A 24,800-nucleotide genomic window follows, 5' to 3' on the forward strand; every position below is an offset into this window, starting at 1 on the left:
TCCAGGGTCTTCCGACAACCGGCCTCCGCCATGACGCCGTAGGGTTCAGTTCACTAGGAAACCCCGGGCAGTGACGTAACGACTGCGCTCCTCTCGGACTGCTCAACTCTACACACACACACGATCCCGCACAGTAAGTTGTCGGAAGTGTCCTTTAAAATTATACATAAACATGATCCTGCCAATCAATATATGGTAAAACATTTAAAAGAGACATGAACGTGACGTGTTAATTTTGTAACAACCGTCCTGAATGTGTACTACATCTTTTCTGGCATTGTTCACATAACAAATTCATTTGAGACTTCATCATTCAGCAGATTGATCATTGTCCATGTAGTGGAGGAAGTTGCACTGTTATGAGGAAATATACGGGGAAAACTGTGAAATGCTTCTTGTTTATAAATCTATTGATTTTATTGGCAAAGTATTTCATACATTAATTATCATTTGGCACTAGAAAACCTATTTTCCTTGTTTTTCTAAAGGACAATGAACACTACATACAAACCATAGCCAAATCCAACCATCACACGGCTTTGAAAACAGTTTAATAATTTATGTAACCCCTGCATTTCTCTTCTTTTTAGACTTTTTTAATCATCCCATTTTATTTGTTTAGAACTCACAAAACCGTCAAGATGGCCAGGTTTAAATCTTCCTAAAAGTAGTCCATTATGGGCCTCCAAATATCTATAAAAATGGTATCATCCCCCTTTAATTTGGCACTCTTCTTTGTCTTTTTAATTTCTTGTTATTTTACATGTTGTTATGTCTGTATACTATATATGTTATGTACTACCTCAGGTTTTCAATATGCTAGCTTCTCAATAAAAACAAAAACAACTACATACACACACACACACAGCAGCAGCCAACATCTGGCAGCGAGTATTTTTAAACAAAAATGCTGTCTTGAACAATAGACGTAGACGTTGAAACCTTAACTTTAATCAAAACAACATGGCCGCACAATGTGAGACTTTCTTACAAGGACTGAGATGATTGGCTGATGAAAACAAGCCTGTTTTACAGACTCAACCCAAAACGTCTGTATTGTACTTGATTTTACTCTTTGCATATGGTCTCACAGTACAATGATGAATAAATTCATTTTTTGTTACATAATCTGAAATTGTTAATCGATATAATTTCCTGGAATTCTTTGGCTGAGGAAAAATAGGAAACATCTGGTATATTGTATTGAATTCATGATACCATATTAAAATGCTTATCTTATATGCCTAATTCTTCTTATAGTTCTTTTTCCAGTTTTATCCTTTCTTCTTCTTGTTTTTGTACCTGTATTCATACCATACTTGTGCTATACTGTAACAAACACCCACAATGTCCCCATGTGGACAGCAGCTAAAGAAGCTTGATCTTTATTTATTTAGTCGTTATTTTGTTTATTATGTAAGACACTGATTTTGACCATTCTGGTAACATACTGGCTGGGAAGAAGTGAACTGAAATCAGAGATGCCTATATATATATATATATATATATATATATATATATTCATTTATTTATTTATTTTAATGACTTACATTGTCAAAAGTGACCCATATCTGAAATCTGAAAATGTACACTGGTTATCCCTTGGAGACACCACAGGGTGGAGACTTGGTCACTGAACTGGAAATGGTTAATAGGCCAAAGTGGAAGTGAAAGTGGTGTTAAAAGGCATAAAACCGTGGCATGAGTCCACTGGTTTGAGCCCTGAATGACATTTGTTTATATCATTCACCACTCGTCAGCTTTTTAGGAAGTTTGAGTCGCTCTGACTTGAGGAGAATACATGCAAATATGTATCTGATTCATAGATGATTTAATTCCACATGCAAAGTACCTGAAACGACATCTAAATCCACGTGCTTCCTGCTTACACCATCATGGATGGGTCATATTATTTGTAACACATGGGAGGAAATTAGATTTGGGTCATTTGCATCATGCCGTGTAAATGCAGCCAAAGACACCAGCAGGTCAATAATTACATAAGTGTCGCAGCAGCACCACCTGCTGGCGATATGTGTTTAGCACACGAAGGACCAGACTGCGTGATCATTTTAATATTCAATTATTAATAATATTAACGATAATAATAATAATAATAATAATAATATTTATAATTATTGTTATTCTGTGATACATTTGAGTTTGAGAACAGAGCGAAATGTGTGTGTGTGTGTGTGTGTGTGTGTGTGTGTGTGTGTGTGTAAACATTTTAAAAGCAGTGCCAACAGAGTCTGTGCTGAGCTGTGAGAGACCCACGGAGGAGCTGCTGCCTGAGTAACGATGGGGTGACAGACACCTACACACACGCACACACTCATACACACACAGAGAGACAGACTGGCTGCTGTAAACAAACGGACAGCTCTCCACATTCTTGGTGAGTGTAAAATAACGTATGATCGTATGTACTGCATGTACCGGCTCAGTGGACACCAGAGGGTCTGCTGCTCCTCCTCCTCCTCCTCCTCCTCCAGATGTCCTGCATTTAGCTGTTGGTTATCATCGAAATGATGGAGGAGACGAGGACGGGACATCAGTGTTATGTAAAGTGTCCGGGCAGAGACATTCAGCGACACTGCGGAGAGTCGCGTGTGTCCCTGCTCCTCCCTCTCGTCTCATCACTGTGTCCACACATCACATCACATTACATCACATCACATCACTTCACATATGTGACAAAGCAAAGCTCGTGCAGCCTCTGCTGCAGTTAAAGGTGCAGCTGAGTGAATGTTCCGTCCAGCGTTAATAATCAGGCCCAATATTATAGACACAGGACAATAACAACCATTACTGCAACACACTGCACATTCCTGTATAAGCAACATTACAAACGTGCCCTCTCTCTCTCGCTCTCTCTCGCTCTCTCTAGGGGTCGCCACAGCGGATCACCTGCTTTGATTTGGCAGAGAATTGAACTCCAGATGGCCTTCATGACACAACCCTCCTCCCATGTATCCCTTCATGGAAACTCCAGGAGATCAGCAACTTCTGACATACAGAGAGAAACAGCCATGCCAGTCCAAAGTCACTTAAAGGTACAGTGTGTAGCTGAAATATCCCTCACTTCAACAACTATGTAGCCTTCAGTTAGCATCAGGTATGTTTATGTTGTCCATGGTGGCTCATTATAAAAACACAAAATGAAAATGATTTCACTTTAGTTTTACACACTGGAACTTTCATCTTGAATCATTGTGATGCTCTTCAGTATCTTTACCAATGTCTCGCTGTCCTGTGATTGGCTCATTTTGTATGTTAACAAGCAGTTGAACAGGTGTTCCTAAAAAGGTCATGTGCTGCCACCTACTGGACATGTTTTATGAGACGACAGTAAGAGATTTTTCCTCTTTTACTGGAAAAAGAAGTATCTTCATAACTGACTGAGGGCAAATAATACTGCATCAAATTGGTTTTATTTATATAGCAACAAATCACGACATACATTACCTATGGAAACTTTAACTTAGAGTCTTATAGAGCAGAAAAGGGAAGAGACACAGTTCCGGCACGGCTCGGCACAACTCAGCTCTACTCAGGTTGTTTTTTGTTTGCTTTCCCATCAGAGATAGTACCTGGTACCTGGTGAGGTTCAGACCATAATTAACATTACTATTGTACACGCAGAGGTGTCAGATAAAGTGCAATATTTCACAAATGCCATTTCCTTGATGAGTTCTATGCCCCTTTACTGATTTGATGCACTGATCTCTAATTATATTTCAGTTGTTACTAGAAAACCAACTGTATTTTGAATGTGATGAGCCTTTTCTTCCACAAGATGGCGCCATATAGAATATAGACATAAAAGACAGTCCCTCCCTCCCTCCCTCCTCTCTTCTAAACACATAAGACAGATTTACTGGAGCATTGATCACGTGAAGAACAACAACACTGAATTTAGAGAATAGTCAAACTGAAGGACAGAGGCTTCAAAGACATTTCAACATAAACAGAGTAAAAACAGAGTGATTGAGAAAATATTTCACTTCCTCCAGAAGGAAGAGACACGGATAGTCTGACCCAGTTAGAGAAGGGGACAACAGAACGACCACAAACGTAACGTTCGCATCGAGACTTTCCATTCCTCAGTGCATCACCTCCAGACAGAGCTGAAGCTGAGCCTCGTGTGAAATGTCACAGTGTTGTTGCACAACCTTCGTCAGGCTGTGTCCTGTCCTCACCCTGTGTCGCTGCACAGGGACCAATGAGAGTCTAACTAATGGTTGTTTGAATAAATTCATGACGTGATTAGCAATATCATTTTTGTGAATAATAAGACTCACATCATCATATGATTATATGACCATTTACTGCACATGTTGTGGTTTGGCTCTGAACTGAATGAAACCTTTCTGCCATTATGATCTTGTGATGACAGTGCATGACTCTGTTTAGCACTGACTAATGTGTAATACAATTCTTTGTAGATTTAATAGAGCGTTTGAACTGTTAGTCACAATGAGATGTTAATAAAAACAGAAAATCAAAGTTTTTTCTTTAAAACAACCACAGTTGATCAGCTGTGAGACTTGTAAGATGAAAGAATAGAGACCACATGAAAGTGGATAAACCGGAAAAACAATCGTTAGCAGATGAAATCAAGTCTTAAAATAATCCTGAATTTGATAGGAAGACAAACTTGAGAGAGCCGACTTCATGACCACAGAATTTAGTAGTTCAGAGAAACATGGCGCACAATTTGTGTGACTGGGACGTAGAAGGAAAGAGCAGCACAGGTGAACACTAACTGTCACTAATGGAAAAAGGACAGGACAATCACCCAATAGTAGCAAGGCAATAACATTTAAGAAAATAAAAGATACAATAATAGAGTTTGAAAGTGATAACCACAAAAATATTAGTTCAAATGTGTCTGTGTGTTGTTGTTATAATAAACCTGGAACACCTCAAACACTGTAGTACACCACAATGACACATCTTCTACCGCTCTATTCTCCACATGAGGGTCTCGGGGGTTTGCTGTGCCAATCTCAGCTGACAGAGGGCGACAGGTCGGGGGTCACACCCTGAACACATCGCCTGTCCATCACACACACACACACACATAGACAATCCACTTCCCCAAATTGCATGTTTTTGGACAGTGGGAGGAAACCGGAAACCCATGCACACTCCATGCAGAAACCTTCATGATGATGTCACAACCAGGTCAAATATGTCCTCGCTCTAAAGACATGAACATTACATTTCACATTCAGACTGATTTCTCAGCTGAAGGGAATTCATTCATTCATTCAGATTTTAAGAATCGAAGAAACATCCAAGAACACAACAGAGATCAGAGGTGGACCTGTAGACCTGTAGACCTGAGACTGAGCTCAATTACAACCTCTGTTTGTGTTTTCATGGTGTGAAATAAATACTGTTTGGAGGTTTCTTGGGGAGCGACAGACCATGTTGTGCCCCCCCTGCTGGTCTACTTGTGTAGTGTTAGATACATGAGTGATTACCAAGATCCTCCCGTTATGTGAAAATCCCTTTAGGTGTGTGTGTGTGTGTAGGGCTACGATTTGGTTAGGTTAAGGTTAAGGCTGGTTCATTGTTTAGGCCAGAGGTGTCAAACTAGTGGCACACAGGCCACATGTGGCCCCCCCAATCACTTATGCGGCCCACCGACTTTCTCAGCGTGTGAGGAATATAGAATATAGACAGAATATAATATTTACATTTCTAAAAACTTACACACATTCAACATTACATTTACATTTATATAAGCTTGTTGAGTGTTTTCATTAAAGGTGTTATAACGTTATTAATGACTTCATTTTTAAATGTATTTCTGTCTTTTCTTTTGCATAATTAATATGTTTTTTTTATTGTGAAGCATCATTCCATATCAGAACATGTGCTTTTACTTTCAAAATGATGTGAGATATCATCATGGATACGAACACTTCCTGAGTGATGACAGCATGAATGAGTGTCCCTGCTTCCACTGCTTCACTGACCGTAGACTTGCTGTAAACGGCGGTCTTTAACCACATCCTAGCTACTGAAGCTACAGCCTTGCTCGTAAACCCGTTTAGAATTCATCACTTCTGCTACACTTGTGCTGTAGAGTTGTGAAAATGGGAACTTTTATCACAGTCATTTAGATTTCCAGTCAATTTTTACATTTAAAAAAATGTATTTAATTAATCTGTAATCACTAAAGCATAATAACAAATTAATTATTGTCATTATTATTGCTATACCCATCAGAATTAGCTCCACTCGATAAAGCAAAAAAAATACTGCTTATTAATGTATTATCATCATTTAAATAATGTATATCACATCCAGTAAGGCTATTCTACAGCCTTTATAATATATTTATATATTATATCATTTCATATTAATGGGTTAGCGGTAGTGGTAACCCTAACCCTATTCTGATAATAACCTATATTTTTATTATGATGGGGGAAAAAAAGGTAAATAATGTAAGAATAAAAGCAATGATCTCTTCTCTTCATCATTGGTTTCTCATGGTTACAAGAGATTCATTTTCAAGCTAAACAGTGAAAATGTATTTTTGCTTCTTTTATGTAAATGATCTTTAAGTCGGTGAAGTAAACGTAACCTGTTCTCATCGTCGCCATCATTTCCTGTATGAAGCAGACATGATGGTCAGTGTTTGGATGAGAAAAGAGAAGTAAAAGAATTGAACCGTGAAGGAAGTTATAAGTGAAATGAGGAAGTTTGAGGGAGTGCGGCACCACCTCACTCTGTGTGTGTGTGTGTGTGTGTGTGGGTGTGGGTGTGTGTGAGGGGCCTCCTCTGCTCGAACACAGTCGGGATCAACTTTTTCTTTCTTTCTCTTTATTTTCAGAAGCTGCAGATTTGACGATGAGCCGCTCAGACGTTTGGACTGTAGGCCGCCGCCGTGCTGAGGGAGTGAAGAACTGAAAGTCTGGATCTGCTTCACCGCATTATTCACAGTAAGTTTTTAACTAACAAACAAACAAACAAACAAACAAACAAAGACCAACAGGATTCTGCACTTTACACATTACTTACTTTACTTTACTTTTTTGGATCAGAAAAAGGGAACAAAAAGCTGTAACACTTAAATGTGTACGTTTATTAACATTATGTTATGCTGTTCATGCATTTACCAACAGTTTATTTATGTCATGTTATTCAGTTTAATGAGGTCATTTGTTTCTGCAATATTCAAGGGTTACACATTATTCATTTTATAATAATGTCTTTCTTTTAACTATGATTCATAAATGTGTGTGAGTACGGAATAAGCATCACTTCACTATAATTTATTACCCTTTATTAATGTGAAGGGATGAAGAGTTGATACATGGTGACGTGTGTTCATCTGAGGCTTATTTAATGTCAAGTCTTTTTATGAAAGCTTACATTAATAAAGGTTGACAGTGGTTATTAATTATAGTTAAGTAATGCTCTTTACGTACGTGCATCAACAGCAGTTGTTACTGTGTTACCAGCAGTTTTACAAACCCTTGAATGAATGTATGAATTGATGCCTTAATTAACCTGTATAAGTGAATTAAATGTGTAGTTAAAACATGAATAAACAGCTGATAAATGCTCATCACATCATTTACTACTGTGAGTGAAGTGAGTGTCATCAGAGAAATGAGAGGAATGAAGTGAGACCACTCCTCTTTTCACCAGTGCTGGTTCAGATAACAGCACATGTGGTTGTATTGTTCTTGTACCCTCGTCCTGACACAGCTTCACTCAAGGAACCAAAGGAATGTTTTAGCACTCACAAAAGGATTTGACACAATTTGTGTATCGATGTTTTTTTTTGTTTTTAAACTGTAAAGAAGAAAAAAATGTAAATAAATTAAAAGTGGATATACTCCACTATGTTTCTTGTTTTTAAGAACGTTTCTTATTCTACATTTTTATCATCAGTTAACGATCAATAATGCTTATACCTGAAATCAAATGAAAAATATTCTCCTCTCAGATTGTCCGGAGGGAAAAAAGAAACAAAATATACGTAATGTATACGTTTAGAGGCTGTGTCGCATCAAATCTACACTAAATCATTTGTTTAAATGAAGAAAGTTCACATTCTTTCAGTTCAGTTATAATTTTGGAACTAAACACATCCTTGTTTTCTGAAATGACACATTGAAGGAGAATTAAGACATTTTATAGATATTTTCAACCATGTTCAGTTCAAAAATGACAAAATGAATAACGTGTAAAGCCATAAATCAAAAAAAAGTATTTTAAATGACTCACAAAAATGTAAATGTGGACTAGCCAGTGGACTAGCCAGAATAATATACTCCACGCTCTGTGCTGCTTTAACAATATGTCATTTCTTAATGATCAGCGTTACAATCGCGTTCAAGGAAGATGTTTTCACTTTCTATCGAAGCATCTGTTCAAACAGGAGGTGAATTATAAAGAACTCATGTGCTCAACTTTTACTATGACAAATGTCAAATAAAATAAAATAAAAGTAGAAATAAAGGGAATTTCACATGTTATTTTTACTCAGTCGAGCTGGAAGGAAGGAAGTCAAAGTCAGTCAAATTTAAATATGAAACCACCGCAGTCATGTTGGCTAAACTGACCTTATTTCCTTAATTTACATGACCAGATCAGCTTTTTAGAACCAATAATGAAACTGAAATATAGAACAGAATCAATAAAAGTGGGGGAGATAATTTTTTTTATCATGGATTTACCAACAGTACAGTCTGTGTTTATTCTAAAAGAAAACAGAAAAAAGTAGTTTTTTCTCAAAGTTTGCTCCTAAATATTGTTCAATATTATATATTGTATTTTTTCATCTTTCACTTCTTTTCAATCAGGGCTTTTAAACTCAACAACAATAAAAAACCAAGACATTATGGAGGAATATGTTTTAGAAAATGAAGACGGATCCCTTTCATTGTCCATTGTTCATATGGTCAGTTTTCTTTATCGCTACAGCTGCACCTGCTCCTTTATTCATATATTATAATAATGCTTACATTTCAAGATTGGTTATTCATAATAAAAAAGAAAAAAATGAAGGTGAAGAGGATATTTAAAATGTCCTGCAGAACTGTGTGTGTGTGTGTGTGTGTGCGTGTGTGTGCGTGCACAGCAGGTGAACGACAGACTCTTTGACAGAGGTTGAAAGTAATGAATTACATTCACGTTACTGTAATTGAGTAGGTTTTTGTGTACTTCTACTTTTTAAAGTAATTTTTACATAAGTATTTTTTAGAAGTACTGTACTTCACTACATTTTAAAGCACATCCCTTACTGAGTATAAACATGTTGGCCTGAAATGTATATACATTTTCTCTTCTTTTTTTTTTTAATTCACGCACTGAAAACTTTGGCAGTGAATAATGATGAGGACAGGAGGATGACGAATGTGTGAAGTTGAGTTGTGTAACTGTCAAGACAAAATATGAAGATGTGATATACAGATCATTAGTTTTATGTCCGAAGGGAGACTTATAATAATATCAAGTTAATAAGACACTGCATTTTTGAAAAACAAGCTTATATTCTGAAGTTATTTAATGAACAATGTAATAGAGACAAATCTCTGCTGTTTCATGAACTTTGTGTCACAGATGAATTTCATTTAAAGCAGTCATAAACTCTTTTAAATTTGATAACTGAATAAGAATTACCAGAAAATGACTGACATTGACATTACGTTATTTGGACAGAAGCACCAAGCTCCCACTAAACATCATCATTACTCTCACTATTTAGATCACAATTACAGATAGATTATGTACAGTATGTGACAAACATGTTTGATAAGAGTATTAGAAATCTTTTTTTAAATGAGTCTTTATTTTTAAGACAGTGACTGAACATATCTTGAGTTGTCCATGTTCCGTTTGAAAACATAATAATCTACAATCCGGTAAAAAACAGCGCTCACGTGTGACATTTTTAATGCTGCATTCATCTCACACGTCACTGCAGTGCACAGGAGTTTGCATCGGCCTCTGCTGTAGCTGCGCTGTGGTTAGTTTGGCTCCTGTGAAAAGCTGTGAGAAGCACATTTCGTCGCTCAGGACCTTTTTGTAGTATTTGATATTTGTGATATCTGTTATAGAGCTGTAATCAAGGCCTGAGACCAACAGAATTTGGCCTGACAGGTACAATTTGATTGACAGCCCGACATTATTCAAATGTGCGCCTGCACACAGCTCTTCTGCCTTTTGTCAAGAATTAGTCATTTATACTTTTACAAAGGCCACATGGAAGTTGGAACAAAGAAATAAAACGAGTCCTCTGTTAACATCGTCACATCTCAACACTCTAAATTAGGCCTAGGATGAGCAGTGGGTTTGACTCTGGAGAGTTCTGGGTCTCGACGTCCACATGCAGAAGAGTGCGGGCATGAGCACGTACGGCATTCCTGTCTGAGTGTGACAACATTCTCACCTGGTTCACATTTTTTTTATTATTACTTTACACTCTGTATAGACTTTAATTTGAGGTCTACTTTTATACTTTTATATTTATATTTATACTTAAGTGTGTTTATGTTTCCTACAACTGACTCGTAGAACCCGCACAAGATTTCCAATGTGCCTGGACTGTCTGTTTAAGCACAAATGGCAAATAAAAACCTTGAACCTTGAACCTTGAACCTTGGTTCAATTCTGGCCAGAGGAATGATGTGATCTTGTGGAGGTCCTGTATTATCACTTTACGCACGAGCCGGTCTTTGTGCCGTTTACGCAAGTGTTGGATACCTGTCTGTTAAAAAGCCCAGTTTGGCCGCTACCTCCTCAGCATCCACTTTCGCATCTTTCTTGTGCTAATTGAAACGCATCACCTTAGATTAGTAAGCCCGAGCTCAAGCCCGATCTCAAGCCCGAGCCCGTGTAAAATGATAGAAATTAAGCCGGCACCGACGGGTTTGGACAAAGATCTTCAGCTCTAATCTGTTAATGTTTTGTTGTTCACTGCCATGTGGATTAGGACTTGATCAATTTATACTTTTGTAGTATAGTTGTTGTTGTTTTTTTTATTATCAACATTGTAGCAAGTTGCAGACTTTGCTGGTGCCAGGAACCAATAACATTGGAGCTTGACTTTTGCTTTTTATTGAAGGTAAAAACTGAGTTTAGCCAGTCAACAAAAGTGTCATCTAATAAGATCAATGTCACTTGATCTCAGGTCATGCAGTAGTAAGGAGACTCTTGCACACTATTTCAACTTGCAAGAATGATTTTATTTAACGTTGTGATCCTAGACCATCGTCATCAGGTTAAAACAGTCAAATGTAAATATCTCAAGTTAAAAACCACTCCCCAGTTTTTAACTTTTGATCTTTTGAGTAAAATAATCTTGATTCTTATTTTCTACTTTTGTTTTTAGGTTTACTGCGTCCTGGTGGCTGAACTTTGTGAGGAAACATCCTTTAAAGAGCTCCCACCATCACCACCATCACCACCTTCACCACCAAAGGTCAAAATGGCTGACATTGTGAACACACTGCCTTTCTTCTATGGCAACATCACCAGAGAGGAGGCAGAGAAGTACCTGCAGCACACAGGCTCGAGCAATGGCTCGTACCTGCTACGGCAGAGCCGCAACTACCTCGGGGGCTTTGCACTCTCTGTGCTGCATTCAGGCCGATGTTACCACTACACCATCGAAAGAGAACCAAATGAAAAATACGCTATAGCTGGTGGTAAGAGCCACAGGAACCCCATGGACGTGATTGACTATCACTCCCAGGAGACGGACGGCCTTGTGTGTCTGCTCAAGAAGCCGTGCAACAGGCCCAGGAACATGCAGCCCAAGGTGGGGCCATTTGAGGATCTGAAGGAAAGACTGATCCGGGAGTATGTGAAGCAGACGTGGAACCTGCAGGTTTGTTTCAGCTGTGTGCATCACTCTGATGATTGTCCTTCATTATCATTGTACTCACCAACATACCAACTGTCACCTGCTAAAAACTGGTCTAACAGAACAAAGAGAAAACTCACTATAGAGCCTGTCACACCCAACGTGCTTTCTATAAGAGTTGGAGTCTTTTGCGGTCATTTGCTAAAATGTGGTTTCATTTCCCAAACCTTTAAATACAAATCAATGACTGCAGACTAATCTTCGAAACCAAAAACTTCACTCGAAGCTGTGCAGTCAAATTTTGCCTTCATCCCTCAAAACACGAGATCAATCCAAGAAAATAAATGCTAATGAGCAACGAATGAATAACTAAAACCTGCTTTGTCGAAATATTTTCAAAAATGTAAAAGAAAACACCCTCATTGCCTTCGTTTATTCACATTTCTCATAAAGTTTTCACATCGTACAGTTCCCTGACAGTAGTCACAGCTGTGACGTCACTCTGGGAAATAAGATTTTTCTGAGCTTTTTATGGAAGGTTTAACAAGTATGAAACTCCATGAATTCAAAATATAGAATATAAAGATCTATAAAAGCCTATGTCCATGTCTCGAGGTGTCCTGTGGACACTTTTACAGGCGTCTCTTTTACTATTGTGGTCTAAGGAATTTTTTTGTTGCAGTACCACGAGTGGCCACCTTCAAGGCAGAGGGGGCGGCGCTCTATCCAGTTCTTATAATACATCCATGTGAACTACTGGCAAGAAGGAAGCAGAGAGGATACAGGCAACATTTTGCAGAAGTTCATGTTGTTGAGTTTTCTGTTTATGTCGTTGTGATTTCTCTTAATTGTGATTTGCACTTCTAGGCCACCGTAGATCCTGAATATTTTCATAGTTTCTAAATTGATTTCTTCTTTGACACATGAATATTAATCTATACAATTGCAATGCTTTGACTTTAGCGAGGTAAGTACACACAGTCCCACCCATAACAATAAAATCAGATTATAAAAACAATGGGACATAATTAGCATAATCATTTATTTTGGTCTCGGTCAACAATTTTCATTTCGGTGCGTCCCTAATTTTATGGTAACTAAATGTCACTTGATGTTGTTGTCCAGTCAGAAAAGGCCGCCTAATGGTCCCTGATTCCCTCTCTGTTATACGAGGGTATCATATAAGTGTGTCATGGACTCATCACAGATCGGGCTCTTGTTGTGATTTGTGTTCAGGGAGCAGCTCTGGAGCAAGCCATCATCAGCCAGAGGCCTCAGCTGGAGAAGCTCATCGCCACCACTGCACATGAACAAATGCCCTGGTTCCATGGATCCATCACACGAGAAGACTCTGAGCCCAGGCTTCAGGGCGGCGCCCGCACAAATGGAAAGTTCCTGTAAGTGTTTAACAGGTGTCTTTACTCACAGCTCATGTTATTTCATTGTTTCCACACAGAGACATGGTCTCATTTCAATCTATTCTAATTCACTGGCATAATTAAGATCACACTCCAGACTCAACCTTAAAAACTTCTATCGTTATATAGCATTGTTTTCACATGGTCCGTCTCAACCTCTCTGTGTAGATGTTCTCTGGTGTGGAGTGAATGTTGCGGGGAGTTCAAAATCTGCGCTGTATGCAGCTAAGTTTGGCTTTTGCAAAAAGAGACTTTCCTGCGTTTAACAGGTGCCGTTCCGCCGTGTTCTCACATCTTGTTGGAACCGTTTTATTGGCATTCCAAACTGATCTTGGACAGACTCTTAGCGGGAATAGACAGGCGCGTGCTGGCCGCAGTTTTTACACACGTCATCACAACATCCTGTTTCAGTTGTGTTGTTTCAGTGTTAAAAGTTGAAAACTGAAAATGTGTTTAAGCCATTTTTGGCCGATTTTTTTCGGTGCATCTCTGTTGCATACATTTCATTTCCACCTACAAAGTGTATGAGCAAGAGTGTGAGCTAACATTGGCTGAAGTTCCTCGTGTTGCCTCCGTTTCCACAGTGACAGTCTGTTGTCAGCTTCCTATATTTCAACATGTCAGTATTTCTCGTTGCTCTCTGCTCACTCAGTGTGGCAGTTAATGAAAAACACTATTCCAAAATCATATCTAATTGGTCTAATAATCGGCTGATAATTGGCCGAGGTGACGCTGCTCTGAGCCTGCGAGACACTGTGAGCACTGTTATGTTCTTGATACATAAACATAAACGTAAATGATTAATTTCTCGCCTCAAATGATGTTAAAACTGTGTTGTTTCGTTTTATTAAGTTTTGTTTCTAGTGTTTACTTCAATTGTGTGTTTTCTCCATAGACCATACATTCCATAGACGCCTCATGATCACAAGTATAAACGCTCTAAGTTCCTCCTGTGAGATCTGCTGACGTCTTACATCTCGCAGACGGAGCCCTCTCGTCTGAGCTGATGCTTAAATACAATACAGTGGTTTCTATGAAAAGCAGGGAAATTTCCCTTTACATCAGCGTAACAGTTGCACACGCTAATAGACGTTTAAAAATAAAATAACTAATAGATTATTCGATAATAGTCGTTTTATGTTGTATTATGATACATGCTACAAATTTCAACTTTAAAAAGTTTTACAGTAATTATTTGCTGATTGTTGTTTGCTGAATATGAGACAGAATGTTACGTATCGGAGCTTTAACAGCTCAGTAGGTCTCATGATCCTCGTAGTGTTTTTATTGCACATCACATTGATTCGGACTTCATTTCTTCTGTGGTCTGTTTAAAACAGGAAACCTTTGTTACACGTGTAACATAGGAGAATATAGTCACATGGGCACTGAGGTTCTCACAGCATTTCCTGTTGCAGGAACCCCTAACATGTTGCTTCATGACCAGAACTTCTTCCTGCAGCCTCTTCAGAAGCAGGTTGTTAGGACTAATCATGTTATATTTTTATATGCGCGGGTTTCTGGCAAGACAACAACCATAAACAGAGACTCGTATCGAGTGGCCTGTTCCAGTTGTTAGAGAGACAAACATCTGAAACATCCCATAAACAAAGATAAACTAAGAGTGAATAGAATGACAACAAAACCAGCAAAGTCCACATGTCGTTGTTTCTTTTCATAATACGCAAAAAGAGTCCAAAATGAAAAAAACATTCACTATTATTTCTATTTCTGAAAAACAAAGAAAAATTTAGTCTTTTTTTTTCAAAAAGTTTTTTTTGTATTTCATTTTGTACATTTTAACACAATACATACATTCAATAATCAATATCTCTATGATTGATCTGTGGTTAATGTAAATCTGAATCAAGCCAATGAGTAACTCAAAAGTACAAAAGTACAAAAATGTCAAAATCCAGTGTTAATATTAGTATTATTATTATTATTGTTGTTGGTAATAACAATAGTGGTGTTATGGAGGTAAGGAGATAATATTACAGTAATTATACATTTACTTCATATCTGAGTAAAAGCTTGGTGATGAGAATTATTGTTGCTTACCATTAGTGTGATATCTTTACATGAAAAGGTTTGGAAATGAAAGTCAATAGTCACATGACCACATTCATCCCCTCACACATTCCCACTGCTATGACCAAACTATTTCTTAGTGATTACTATAAAATATTATTTTTATAATATAACCATGCCATACTATTACCATATTTTACTGTTGTTTGTACCGGATGTTTCTTTTTCTTTTTCAATATTTTGATTATGAAATGAACTAATGATACATGGACCAAGTTTGTGTCATTATGTGTTTGTTTGTCATTTCCAACTCCAACAAGTTTAGAATCAACTACACTTTAGTGACTTTTTCCACTTTGGACTTACTCATCTACCTTCTCTTAGTATGCTACATGTCACAATGCATGTGGCGTAAATGTCTGAGATGCTGGAAAAGGTATTAAGGAGGTGACAAATACAAGTATACTCTCGATCTCACACACACACACATTTGTATAAATTATTAACCAATTCTAACCCTAAAACCACGTCTTAATCCTCAAAAAGCCCTGAGAAGTGAAGTGAGAAAATGTCCTCCTGACATTATGGAGTTTTGGTCCTCACAAAGCCACAAGAACGCATGCACACACACACACACACACACACACACAGACACACAGACACACACACACTTTTGGTTTCCGTTTCTAGTAGTTTGCAAAGGACTTCCTGAAGTAGCCAAACAAGAGCGTGACAAATGTAATGGTCCCTTTGTTCAGTCACTCGGGGTCATTTCAACAGTTTAGACTCTGGATTACAACCAAGAACAAAACACTATTACACTTCTCTCGTTTCATTAATGTATTAATACACATTTGTGTCCATCATGGTTTGGTATATTTATACTGTACTATCTGTCTGTCTGTCAATCACATAACTGTCCAACAGTTTGCTCGTAGATAATGGTCGTGAACACTGAGCTGAACTTGGTTGTCCCATGTCTTCCTCTCAGGATTCGACAGAGGGACACGAGTGGATCCTATGCTCTGTGTTTACTCCATGAAGGACAAGTCATGCATTATCGCATCGACAAAGACAGCAGTGGAAAACTCTCTATCCCAGATGGAAAGAAGTTTGACACCCTGTGGCAGGTGAACACCATGATTTCTTCATCTTTCCTTTTACATACGTATGTGCATGAAATCAGTTAAAGTGTTGTATTGTTATCCACGTGGTGAGTCCTAACATGCTCTTTTTGGAAAACGGCTCCCAGAGTAAAAAAAAAACACTTTTTGTGTTATTGCCATAGCCATAGCCCCGCCTCTCTCTCTCCCCTCTCGTATTGGCTGTCACTAGCTTTGTCGTCGTGTTCTTCGTCTGCATCTATCATTGCTTACATCGTATTGTATACTTGTTTGCACACGGTATGCAAGCGACACAGTGCCACATACAGGCCTGGCATATGTACTGCAGTCAGTGTTTTAAAGTCGTTTGCGTGTATGAAGTCATCTCTTGAAACAATGTTGACTGAAAACGTTTTTAAGAAGAAAAGTTTAGAGAAACTTCAGTTTCTCTTTTTACATCAATACTTAGAAGTGGGAGTGACGTCACCTCTGGATTCACTACATTCCAGAGACAAGTGGAACTGAACCGGGGATACAATGTGCACACTAACAGTATGGCAACATGTCCACGGATAACAATTATTATTATAATGATTTACTGATGTTAACTGTAAGAGCAGCAGCCATCTTATAATCCTATGTTGGGTATTCTATTCTATTCTATTCTATTCCAGGAAATGTATCAAATGACTTTGATCTCTGTTAAACCAGAGCTCTCAAGTCTTTTTTTTACTACTTCCTCTCCCGCTTGTGCTGAATTCCATTGAATGTATGCAGCATCTGCCAGAAATAGAAGTGCTGCATATCCACTCTGACCTTCTGCAGCTGAGACACAGACCCCACAGCCTTTGACACATTCACTAGAATGGATCGAGTGTATCAGCTCCAATCAACCGTTCCAAAACCAGCGTATTTTAGGTTTCCACTGCAAAAATTGTCTTTTTTTGTTGTGAAAGGCAAAAATAAAACTATTCATTTTGTTTAATGGAATTTGTCCTTTATTAGATTAACATATTATCTTCAATCACTATAGCCTGATGTGTGATGTATATGATGTATACTTTTCCTTTGTATCACAGCTGGTGGAGCACTACTCATACAAACCTGACGGCCTTCTGCGAGTGCTGACAGAACCTTGTCCAAGACCTGATGGAGAAACAGGTAAAGGCTACTGTAATATCACAGCCATTCAAAGTCTGCTGCAGACAAATGTGTAGGACAATATTCTAATGTACATTTGCTGTATGCTGTACTCATACTTATACTCATACTTATACTGACAGGGCGGCCACTGCTCCCACCAGACCATCCTGGACTAGCCTCTGCCTTTGTAAGTTGTCTCTCTCTCTGTCTCTCCCTCTGTGTCTGTGTCTGTGTCTGTCTCGGTGTCATTTATGAATTTGCATATTGTCATGGTCCAGTGCACTGGTGAAAAAACAGGAAGTTGTGTTATATGTTTAGTCAAAGGAAATTGTTCATACTGTCATCACTTGTGGTACAGTATGTACCTAAATATTTACATTATCCTTTTCACACAGTCTGTCTGTATTTGTCAGACGACTGTGTTCCAGCCTCAGCGTCACACAGCCATGCAGGAAACACACAAGGTCACAAACTCATGTGTGATCCAAAAATCACTAGTTTGTGTTTTTGAAGAATCTTATAATTACTCACATAGAAACATGAATATCAGAACACGAATTAATGTTTTTTTTGTGGTTTTATGAGGTACTAACACAAAGTCACTTCTGGCTGAGTCTGGCTGGGTGTGCCCCCTGCTGGCCAGCAGAAGACAGACATCTTTGGTGTGATGTGGTGCTTTTCCACTCCATAATAATAGTCCCACCTCACACAATCTAGTGACTAGTGACTTGTAAAGCACTTGTTTTTCAGTGTAACCGAATCATTAGAATCAGTTCATTAAAAATATTTGTTGACTGAACTGAAATATCGTTACGCTGTCGCTATTTTTAAGGTTTATTCCCACATTTATTAACAGTTGTCTATAGATTTATTTTTCCTTTCTCTTTTATCCTGTGATTTTCACATTTATCCTAATGAATGTTATTAGGAAAAAAGTCAAAATACTTTGTCAGTACTTCATACAACCACATGTCATAACACCTCAAATATACTTACTAGTTTTACAATTCTACAGTGAAAATACAAACAGCAGAAAATGTTTACATGATAATAGTTCAGCTGTGACATCAGCAGCGCACACACACACACACACACACACACACACAGAAACTAGGCGTTGTATGTTAGTCTTCAGTAAAATAAAAAGGAACATGTCATGTCCTGAGTGAACGCTGGGCCTCTGCTTCCTGTAGTTTACAGTTGAATGACTCACCGAGTGCTCTCTGAGATAATGACACAAGCTGTTCTCATTTCTACTGTAATGTCATCGACTGAACGTCCTCAGATCACATCATGATAACCTCTCTGACATTTTGGTTTCTAGCACAATGCAGCAGGTGGATTACTCTCCAAACTCATAACTGTTCCCATACTTGGGCGAAAAAAGGTGCACTAACACACCTCCTCCTCCTCCTCCTCCTCCTCCTCCTCCTCCTCCTCCTGAAGCTGTTGTTGTACCACAGCACTGTTAACACTGTTTGGCTTTTGTGTGATGGTCTAACAACATCCAGACATTATTTAATGCAATAACATTCTGAGCCACAGTCTGTAAACACTGGCTGTGGTCCATTAAGTAGCTGGCTTACTGCTTCCAGCTGTGTGTGCATATCAAGAGCAAACACGTCATAATGGCAACAAAGACTCCTGTCATGAAAATCTTCAGGTTCAGGACAATGATGATGAATCCTAATGAGATAATCAGCAGCAGCATCAAGTTTGTACTGTAAATGATGGAAAACAACAGAAACAACCCTGTAGCATATGATTGTGAAAGCACAGTTTTCTTCTCCCCAGAAGTTGTTAATGATATGAAAAACTTATATATGAATATAATTTCAGATTTGCTGAAAGCTCACTTAAGTAGCTGTGATCTACTCACAGGTGTTCCCTCAGATGAATTACAGGCTCTTTAGCATTACTGACCTCCACAAAATCTACACAAATAACTATATTAAACTCCCAATATTTCAGTTCAATTCCATTCAATTCAATTCAATTGTATTTGTATAGCGCCGAATCACAACTGTACACAGACAACGTCATGGAGAGCAGAGAAACCCAACAGTTCAGACAACGAGCAAGCACTAGGCATCAGTGGAGAGAAAAAACTCTCTGACAGAACCAGACTCAAACATGTGCAGCCATCTGCCTCGACCGGTTGGGGTGAAAGGAAAAATGGGGGACAGAAAGGACAGTCAGTGATGACCACAATGTCATTTATACAAGCAGCAGCAGAGACTGTTGATAAAAAATTATACTGATATTAACTTTAATTATAACATAATGATAATAGTGATGATATGATATGAATGATAGCCTCGGGAATTGGATCTGGATCCTGCAACCTGCAAGATGAGGACACACAGAGAGAGACAGAGGACACAAACTAGGGAAAAGGTCATTTCCAACCTTTGATGATGTGTTTGCTCTTGAAATAATGTCACACACTGAAAGACACTGCTGAATGAAGCTGGACATACAAACACACCGGGTGAGCTGTTGGAAGGCAGCAGCCCCACCCTGAAACCTTTGACTTTGTCACCTTGTTTTGCTAAAGGAGTAGCGTCTGCATCTCACACTTTCCAGTTTCTTTCTTCTTCTGCTTTTTTTTTTTGGAGTTTTCCAGCACCTTTTATAAATGCTTTGAATATTTTCCATGTGGCACTTCAGTGGTCCATGCTAAAGCTTCAGAAGGGCTCTTGGATGTGCACATTTTTAAAGCAGGGGTGTGGGACATAATTGTTTGTTAGTGTAAGATTTGGACAGTAAACCATTGAATTGAATTGTTTCATACCCCTTCTTTAAATGCATGTGAATGATGTTAACCCTTCGTATGTATTCTTTTCCTCTAAAACCTTTGTATGGATCATCATACAATACGCTGTTTTATTGGCACCATGTATTAGAGTGATATGATGAATGAAAACATATTCTACAAACACTCAATGAACTCATTGTGAATATTTAACATCCTCTCACTCATTTAAATCAAACATTGGTTGATCACTCTAATACAGGATTCCTTGCTTCGTAATTACTTGTGTATTTTATTGTTACTGTAAAACTTTAGTATTTCCCTGATGCAGTTTTTTTTATTTTAGCAGTGCAAAATGATATAAATGTGCTGTATGTGTTTTCACTGTGTAAAAATTGTCCTTACTGACCGATGACAGAGACAAGGATCTGGATCTCGAAACAACACCACAGACAATCTCAATACTTATGAAACCAGGGCGGCCAATAACCAAATCGACAGCAAAGGTGCGTTATTTACCATATAGAGGTGGAAGTACATCTGAAAGATAGATTGATTGATTTATTTATTCATTACCATTAATACTCTACATGTGACTTACTAAGACCACCTTTATTTATGGTCTGTATTATGATCTATAGCAGGTTGAGCTTAAAGGAGCAGTTGAAGAAACCTTATGAATGTCACCACCTCTGTAATAGATGCACCACAAAGGAGGTTCCTCTTGTTTTAAATGCAATTGTTGACAAAACATTTGTTTTTATAATTTTCTTATATATTATAATAGTCACAGTAACTGATCAACGTTTCATAATCAAGCAAATCGTTGAATAATTGAATACTCGTGTCCTTTCATACTCTCAAACTTATATTTGTGCTAATCACAAAACACAACCTGGATAGACGGGGCTGGACTATTCTTCTAATGTGGCATTTCTCCTTCAGAGGCGATGCCGATGGACACACAGGAGTATCTGAGTCCGTACGCCGACCCGGATGAACTGCGGAGCCCCACAGTGGATCGCAGTCACCTTTACCTGGAGGATGGAGAACTGGGCTCAGGGAACTTTGGTACAGTCATGAAGGGCATCTACAAGATGAGAAAGTAAATCACAGGCATCAATTCAATTTTATTTGCATAGCGCCAAGTCACAACATATACAAACCAGGTCTTCCTCCCTGTGTATTAGGATAGAGAAGCCTGTTGCGGTGAAAATCCTAAAGAACGATGACAACAACCAGGCAGTGCGCGAGGAGATGCTGCGAGAGGCCAACGTCATGCAGCAGCTGGACAATCCTTACATTGTCCGCATGATCGGCACCTGTGAAGCTGAGAACCTGATGCTGGTGATGGAGCTGGCTGAGCTCGGACCTCTCCACAAATTCCTGCAGAGGAACAAGTATGTGCTTTAAACAGGGTTCTGCTTATTCTGAAGAACAGACAAGAGGCATGTCTTCATTACACACAATGTTGTGTGGCCCTGTCCACACAGTTTCAGTGCAATAGTTTTTCAATAAGGTGTCAGAGAAGACATTGACTGTCTCACATGTGATCATCCACAGGCAAACTACCTTAAAGAACATCACGGAGCTGGTGCACCAGGTGTCCATGGGAATGAAGTACCTGGAAGAGCATAACTTTGTCCACAGGGACCTGGCTGCCAGGAACGTGCTGCTAGTCACGCAGCACTACGCCAAAATCAGTGACTTTGGTCTCTCCAAAGCTGTGGCTGAGGAGCAGAACTACTACAAGGTGTGTTACCGTCATCTACTTTGAATGGTTTGGTGGCATAATGGAAGTCACTAACATGTTTGTATTGTGTGTATGTGTGTGTGTGCGTGTGTGTGTGTGTGCCTCCTTTAGGCCAAGGGTCATGGAAAGTGGCCAGTGAAATGGTACGCTCCTGAGTGCATCAATTACTTCAAATTCTCATCCAAAAGTGATGTGTGGAGCTTTGGTGTGCTCATGTGGGAGGCCTTCTCCTATGGCCAGAAGCCATACAAGGTATGAAAAACGACTCACTCACTCACTCACTCACTCAGAAAGTGACCTCAGAGGAAAGAGGGAGTGAATTCACCACACTTTCTGTCACGTTATAAAACAGTCACTCTCCCACATCGTGTTTAATCGTGGAGATTAAACATCACAGCTTACACATCAGTCACTTCAAATGTGTTATTTTGAATACGAATTTTCACACACACACACACACACACACACACACACACACCAATTAATGATAGTGAATTTTTACCTCAGTGACACAATCAGCTCCTGTGTCCCTGTGAGCGCAAATCAGTGATTTTAAGAGAAATTTAAAGGAACTTTTTGGTGAAATTGCGTAAATGCGTCTAACATTCAAGCATGTTTTCATGAGCTTTGTTGTGTGAGAGAGTGCCGATTCCAGTCAGAAAAAAAAGGCAGTTTAAGGGTGACATAAATCACCAAAAGCACATTTAGTGACTAAATATAATATTATTGTTCACAGGGAATGAAAGGAAATGATGTCATGCAGATGATCGAGAGTGGATTGCGTATGGCTGCTCCACAGCACTGTCCACCTGAGATGTTTGACCTCATGAGAGCCTGCTGGACCTACAAGTAAGTATAAAGAGTTGTGGATCCGATAAGTCATCACAGGCTGATGTGACGGTGTTAAAGAGCCATGAGCAGAAATCCACGCGGCGTGTTCTTGTTTGCTTGTGTGTTACAGAGCCGACGAGCGGCCTGGATTCACCACCGTCGAGCCGAGACTACGAGAGTATTATTACGACATTGCACAGTGATTCTTCTTCTTCTTCACACGAATGTTAATAAACTATGCAAAAATGTTGGTTAAAGAAAAGGTTGGAATTTAATATGTACAAATAGCTAGAGGCAATTTTGAAAGCATTTGTAAAATAAATTAAAGGTCCAGTATGCAATGCTTGACCCCCACCAGACGTTGTCCTGTCCCTCACGGGTCGCCTCCGAGTCTTTTCTCAGCTCCTTGAACTCTCAAGAGCAATATTAATTATTATTATTATTATTATTATATTGTCTTCGCTTTGAACTGCTGCCATTGCATTGTTATGGTGAATGTGATGAAGGAATGTTCAGATGTCTCATCGAGTCAATAAACAACAGCCTGTTAAAATCACTACTTTGTCTTTTGTTTTTTTAATTCTCCTGATGTGTCAATGGTAGAGAGGGAGAGAGAGAGGGAGAGAGAGAGAGGGAGAGAGAGGGAGAGAGCTTTATTTATAACATAATCACATTCTCCTTAGTTAAATAAGTGGATTGTTGATGTTGTTGATGTTCCCTCTCAACGAGAGACAGAATATAAGACTAAACGTATTTGCCAGCAATATTTTTTTTTTTTTTTTTTTAAACTTTATTTTTCATTCAATAAAACAAAAACAAAACACAAATACAGGGGGTAGACACTACTATCTTGCATAGAGATGCCATTTTGTCCATCTTGCAGCACATAACTCTGATTTCATCCGTAGTCTATAGGTCATTTGCTCCATTGATCGAATTTCTTCAACAATATCTAGCCAGTGGCTCAATCCAGGTGGTTCAGTTTTCAGCCAACTTCTTGTTATGGCTTTCTTAGCCGCAAGGGATAGGATCTTGAACAGGTACACATCATTTTTAGCTATTACCCCATCTGGCATCAGTCCCAGGTACATATGCCTGATGTCATCAGGGATATTATAACCAAAAATTTCCCCCACGATCCTCAGAACCCCGTCCCAAAATGATCGTATTTTCATACAGGACCAGAATATATGAGAGTGACTGGCATTCAATTGCCCACATTGTCTCCAACAGAATTGTTGTTGACCCAATTGTTTATGTTTAATTTGCGGTGTAATAAAAAAACGTGTTATGTTCTTCCAACCAAACTCCCTCCATCTCTTTGAACTTGTGGATGTGTGTTGGGTCTTGTAAATGGAATGCCAGTCACTCTCAGACAACTCAATGTTAAACTCTTTTTCCCATTTCTCTTTTATATACAATGTATTCCTTCCTTGTTGTTTCACTAATCCTCTATACAGTTTAGAGACTATTTTTGAAGGAGTTTGTTTATATGCACCTGTCAACACCTCAATCACATCATTCCCTTCCAATGAGAGGTCTTTCTTGATTTCTGTCTCATACAAGTGTCTTAATTGAAGAAATCTGTAAAAATCTCTGTTGTCCAATCCGTACTCAACCTTAAGTTGACCAAATGATTTAAAACCGTGCTTATCTATGAGTGTACATATAGCTGTTATTCCTTTGTCTCTCCACTTTTTAAAGGTTTTGTCTATTACACCTGGTCTGAACCTGGTGTGAGAAGGCCAGATCAACAGCTTACAGTCACCTGTTAACTTGAATTTTTTAACGACGTCATACCATATTTCGAACGATCCTCTCAAAATTGAGTTTTCAACCTTAAGATCCATATGATCTTTTCCACCTAACATTGACTGTGGGGGGGCCCGACCCAGGTTCATCTCAATGTCCTTCCATCTGGCTTGAT

General features: G+C 38.7%; 1 protein-coding gene across 5 annotated transcripts; it reads left to right on the forward strand.

Moving 5' to 3' along the window:
- Positions 1-19: 19 nt before the first annotated feature.
- Positions 20-23,429, forward strand: syk (spleen tyrosine kinase). Of its 5 annotated transcripts, none has more exons than XM_058617141.1 (17): positions 20-133; positions 2,238-2,398; positions 2,891-3,056; positions 6,854-6,962; positions 11,366-11,863; positions 13,076-13,236; positions 16,280-16,418; positions 17,471-17,552; positions 17,675-17,721; positions 18,859-18,921; positions 20,708-20,795; positions 21,235-21,394; positions 21,480-21,689; positions 21,853-22,042; positions 22,154-22,294; positions 22,779-22,891; positions 23,004-23,429. In XM_058617141.1, the coding sequence occupies exons 5-17, from the start codon at positions 11,462-11,464 to the stop codon at positions 23,074-23,076; spliced, it is 1,869 nt and encodes a 622-aa protein (XP_058473124.1). In that variant the 5' UTR covers positions 20-133; positions 2,238-2,398; positions 2,891-3,056; positions 6,854-6,962; positions 11,366-11,461; the 3' UTR covers positions 23,077-23,429. The 5 variants fall into 5 exon arrangements, with proteins under 5 accessions (XP_058473124.1, XP_058473127.1, XP_058473128.1 ...); XM_058617144.1 differs by having other exon boundaries at positions 2,238-2,306; XM_058617145.1 differs by having other exon boundaries at positions 2,241-2,306.
- The last annotated feature ends 1,371 nt before the right edge of the window (positions 23,430-24,800 follow it).

Source organism: Solea solea, chromosome 19 (genome assembly GCF_958295425.1).
Source record: "Solea solea chromosome 19, fSolSol10.1, whole genome shotgun sequence".
Classification (NCBI taxonomy): domain Eukaryota; kingdom Metazoa; phylum Chordata; class Actinopteri; order Pleuronectiformes; family Soleidae; genus Solea; species Solea solea.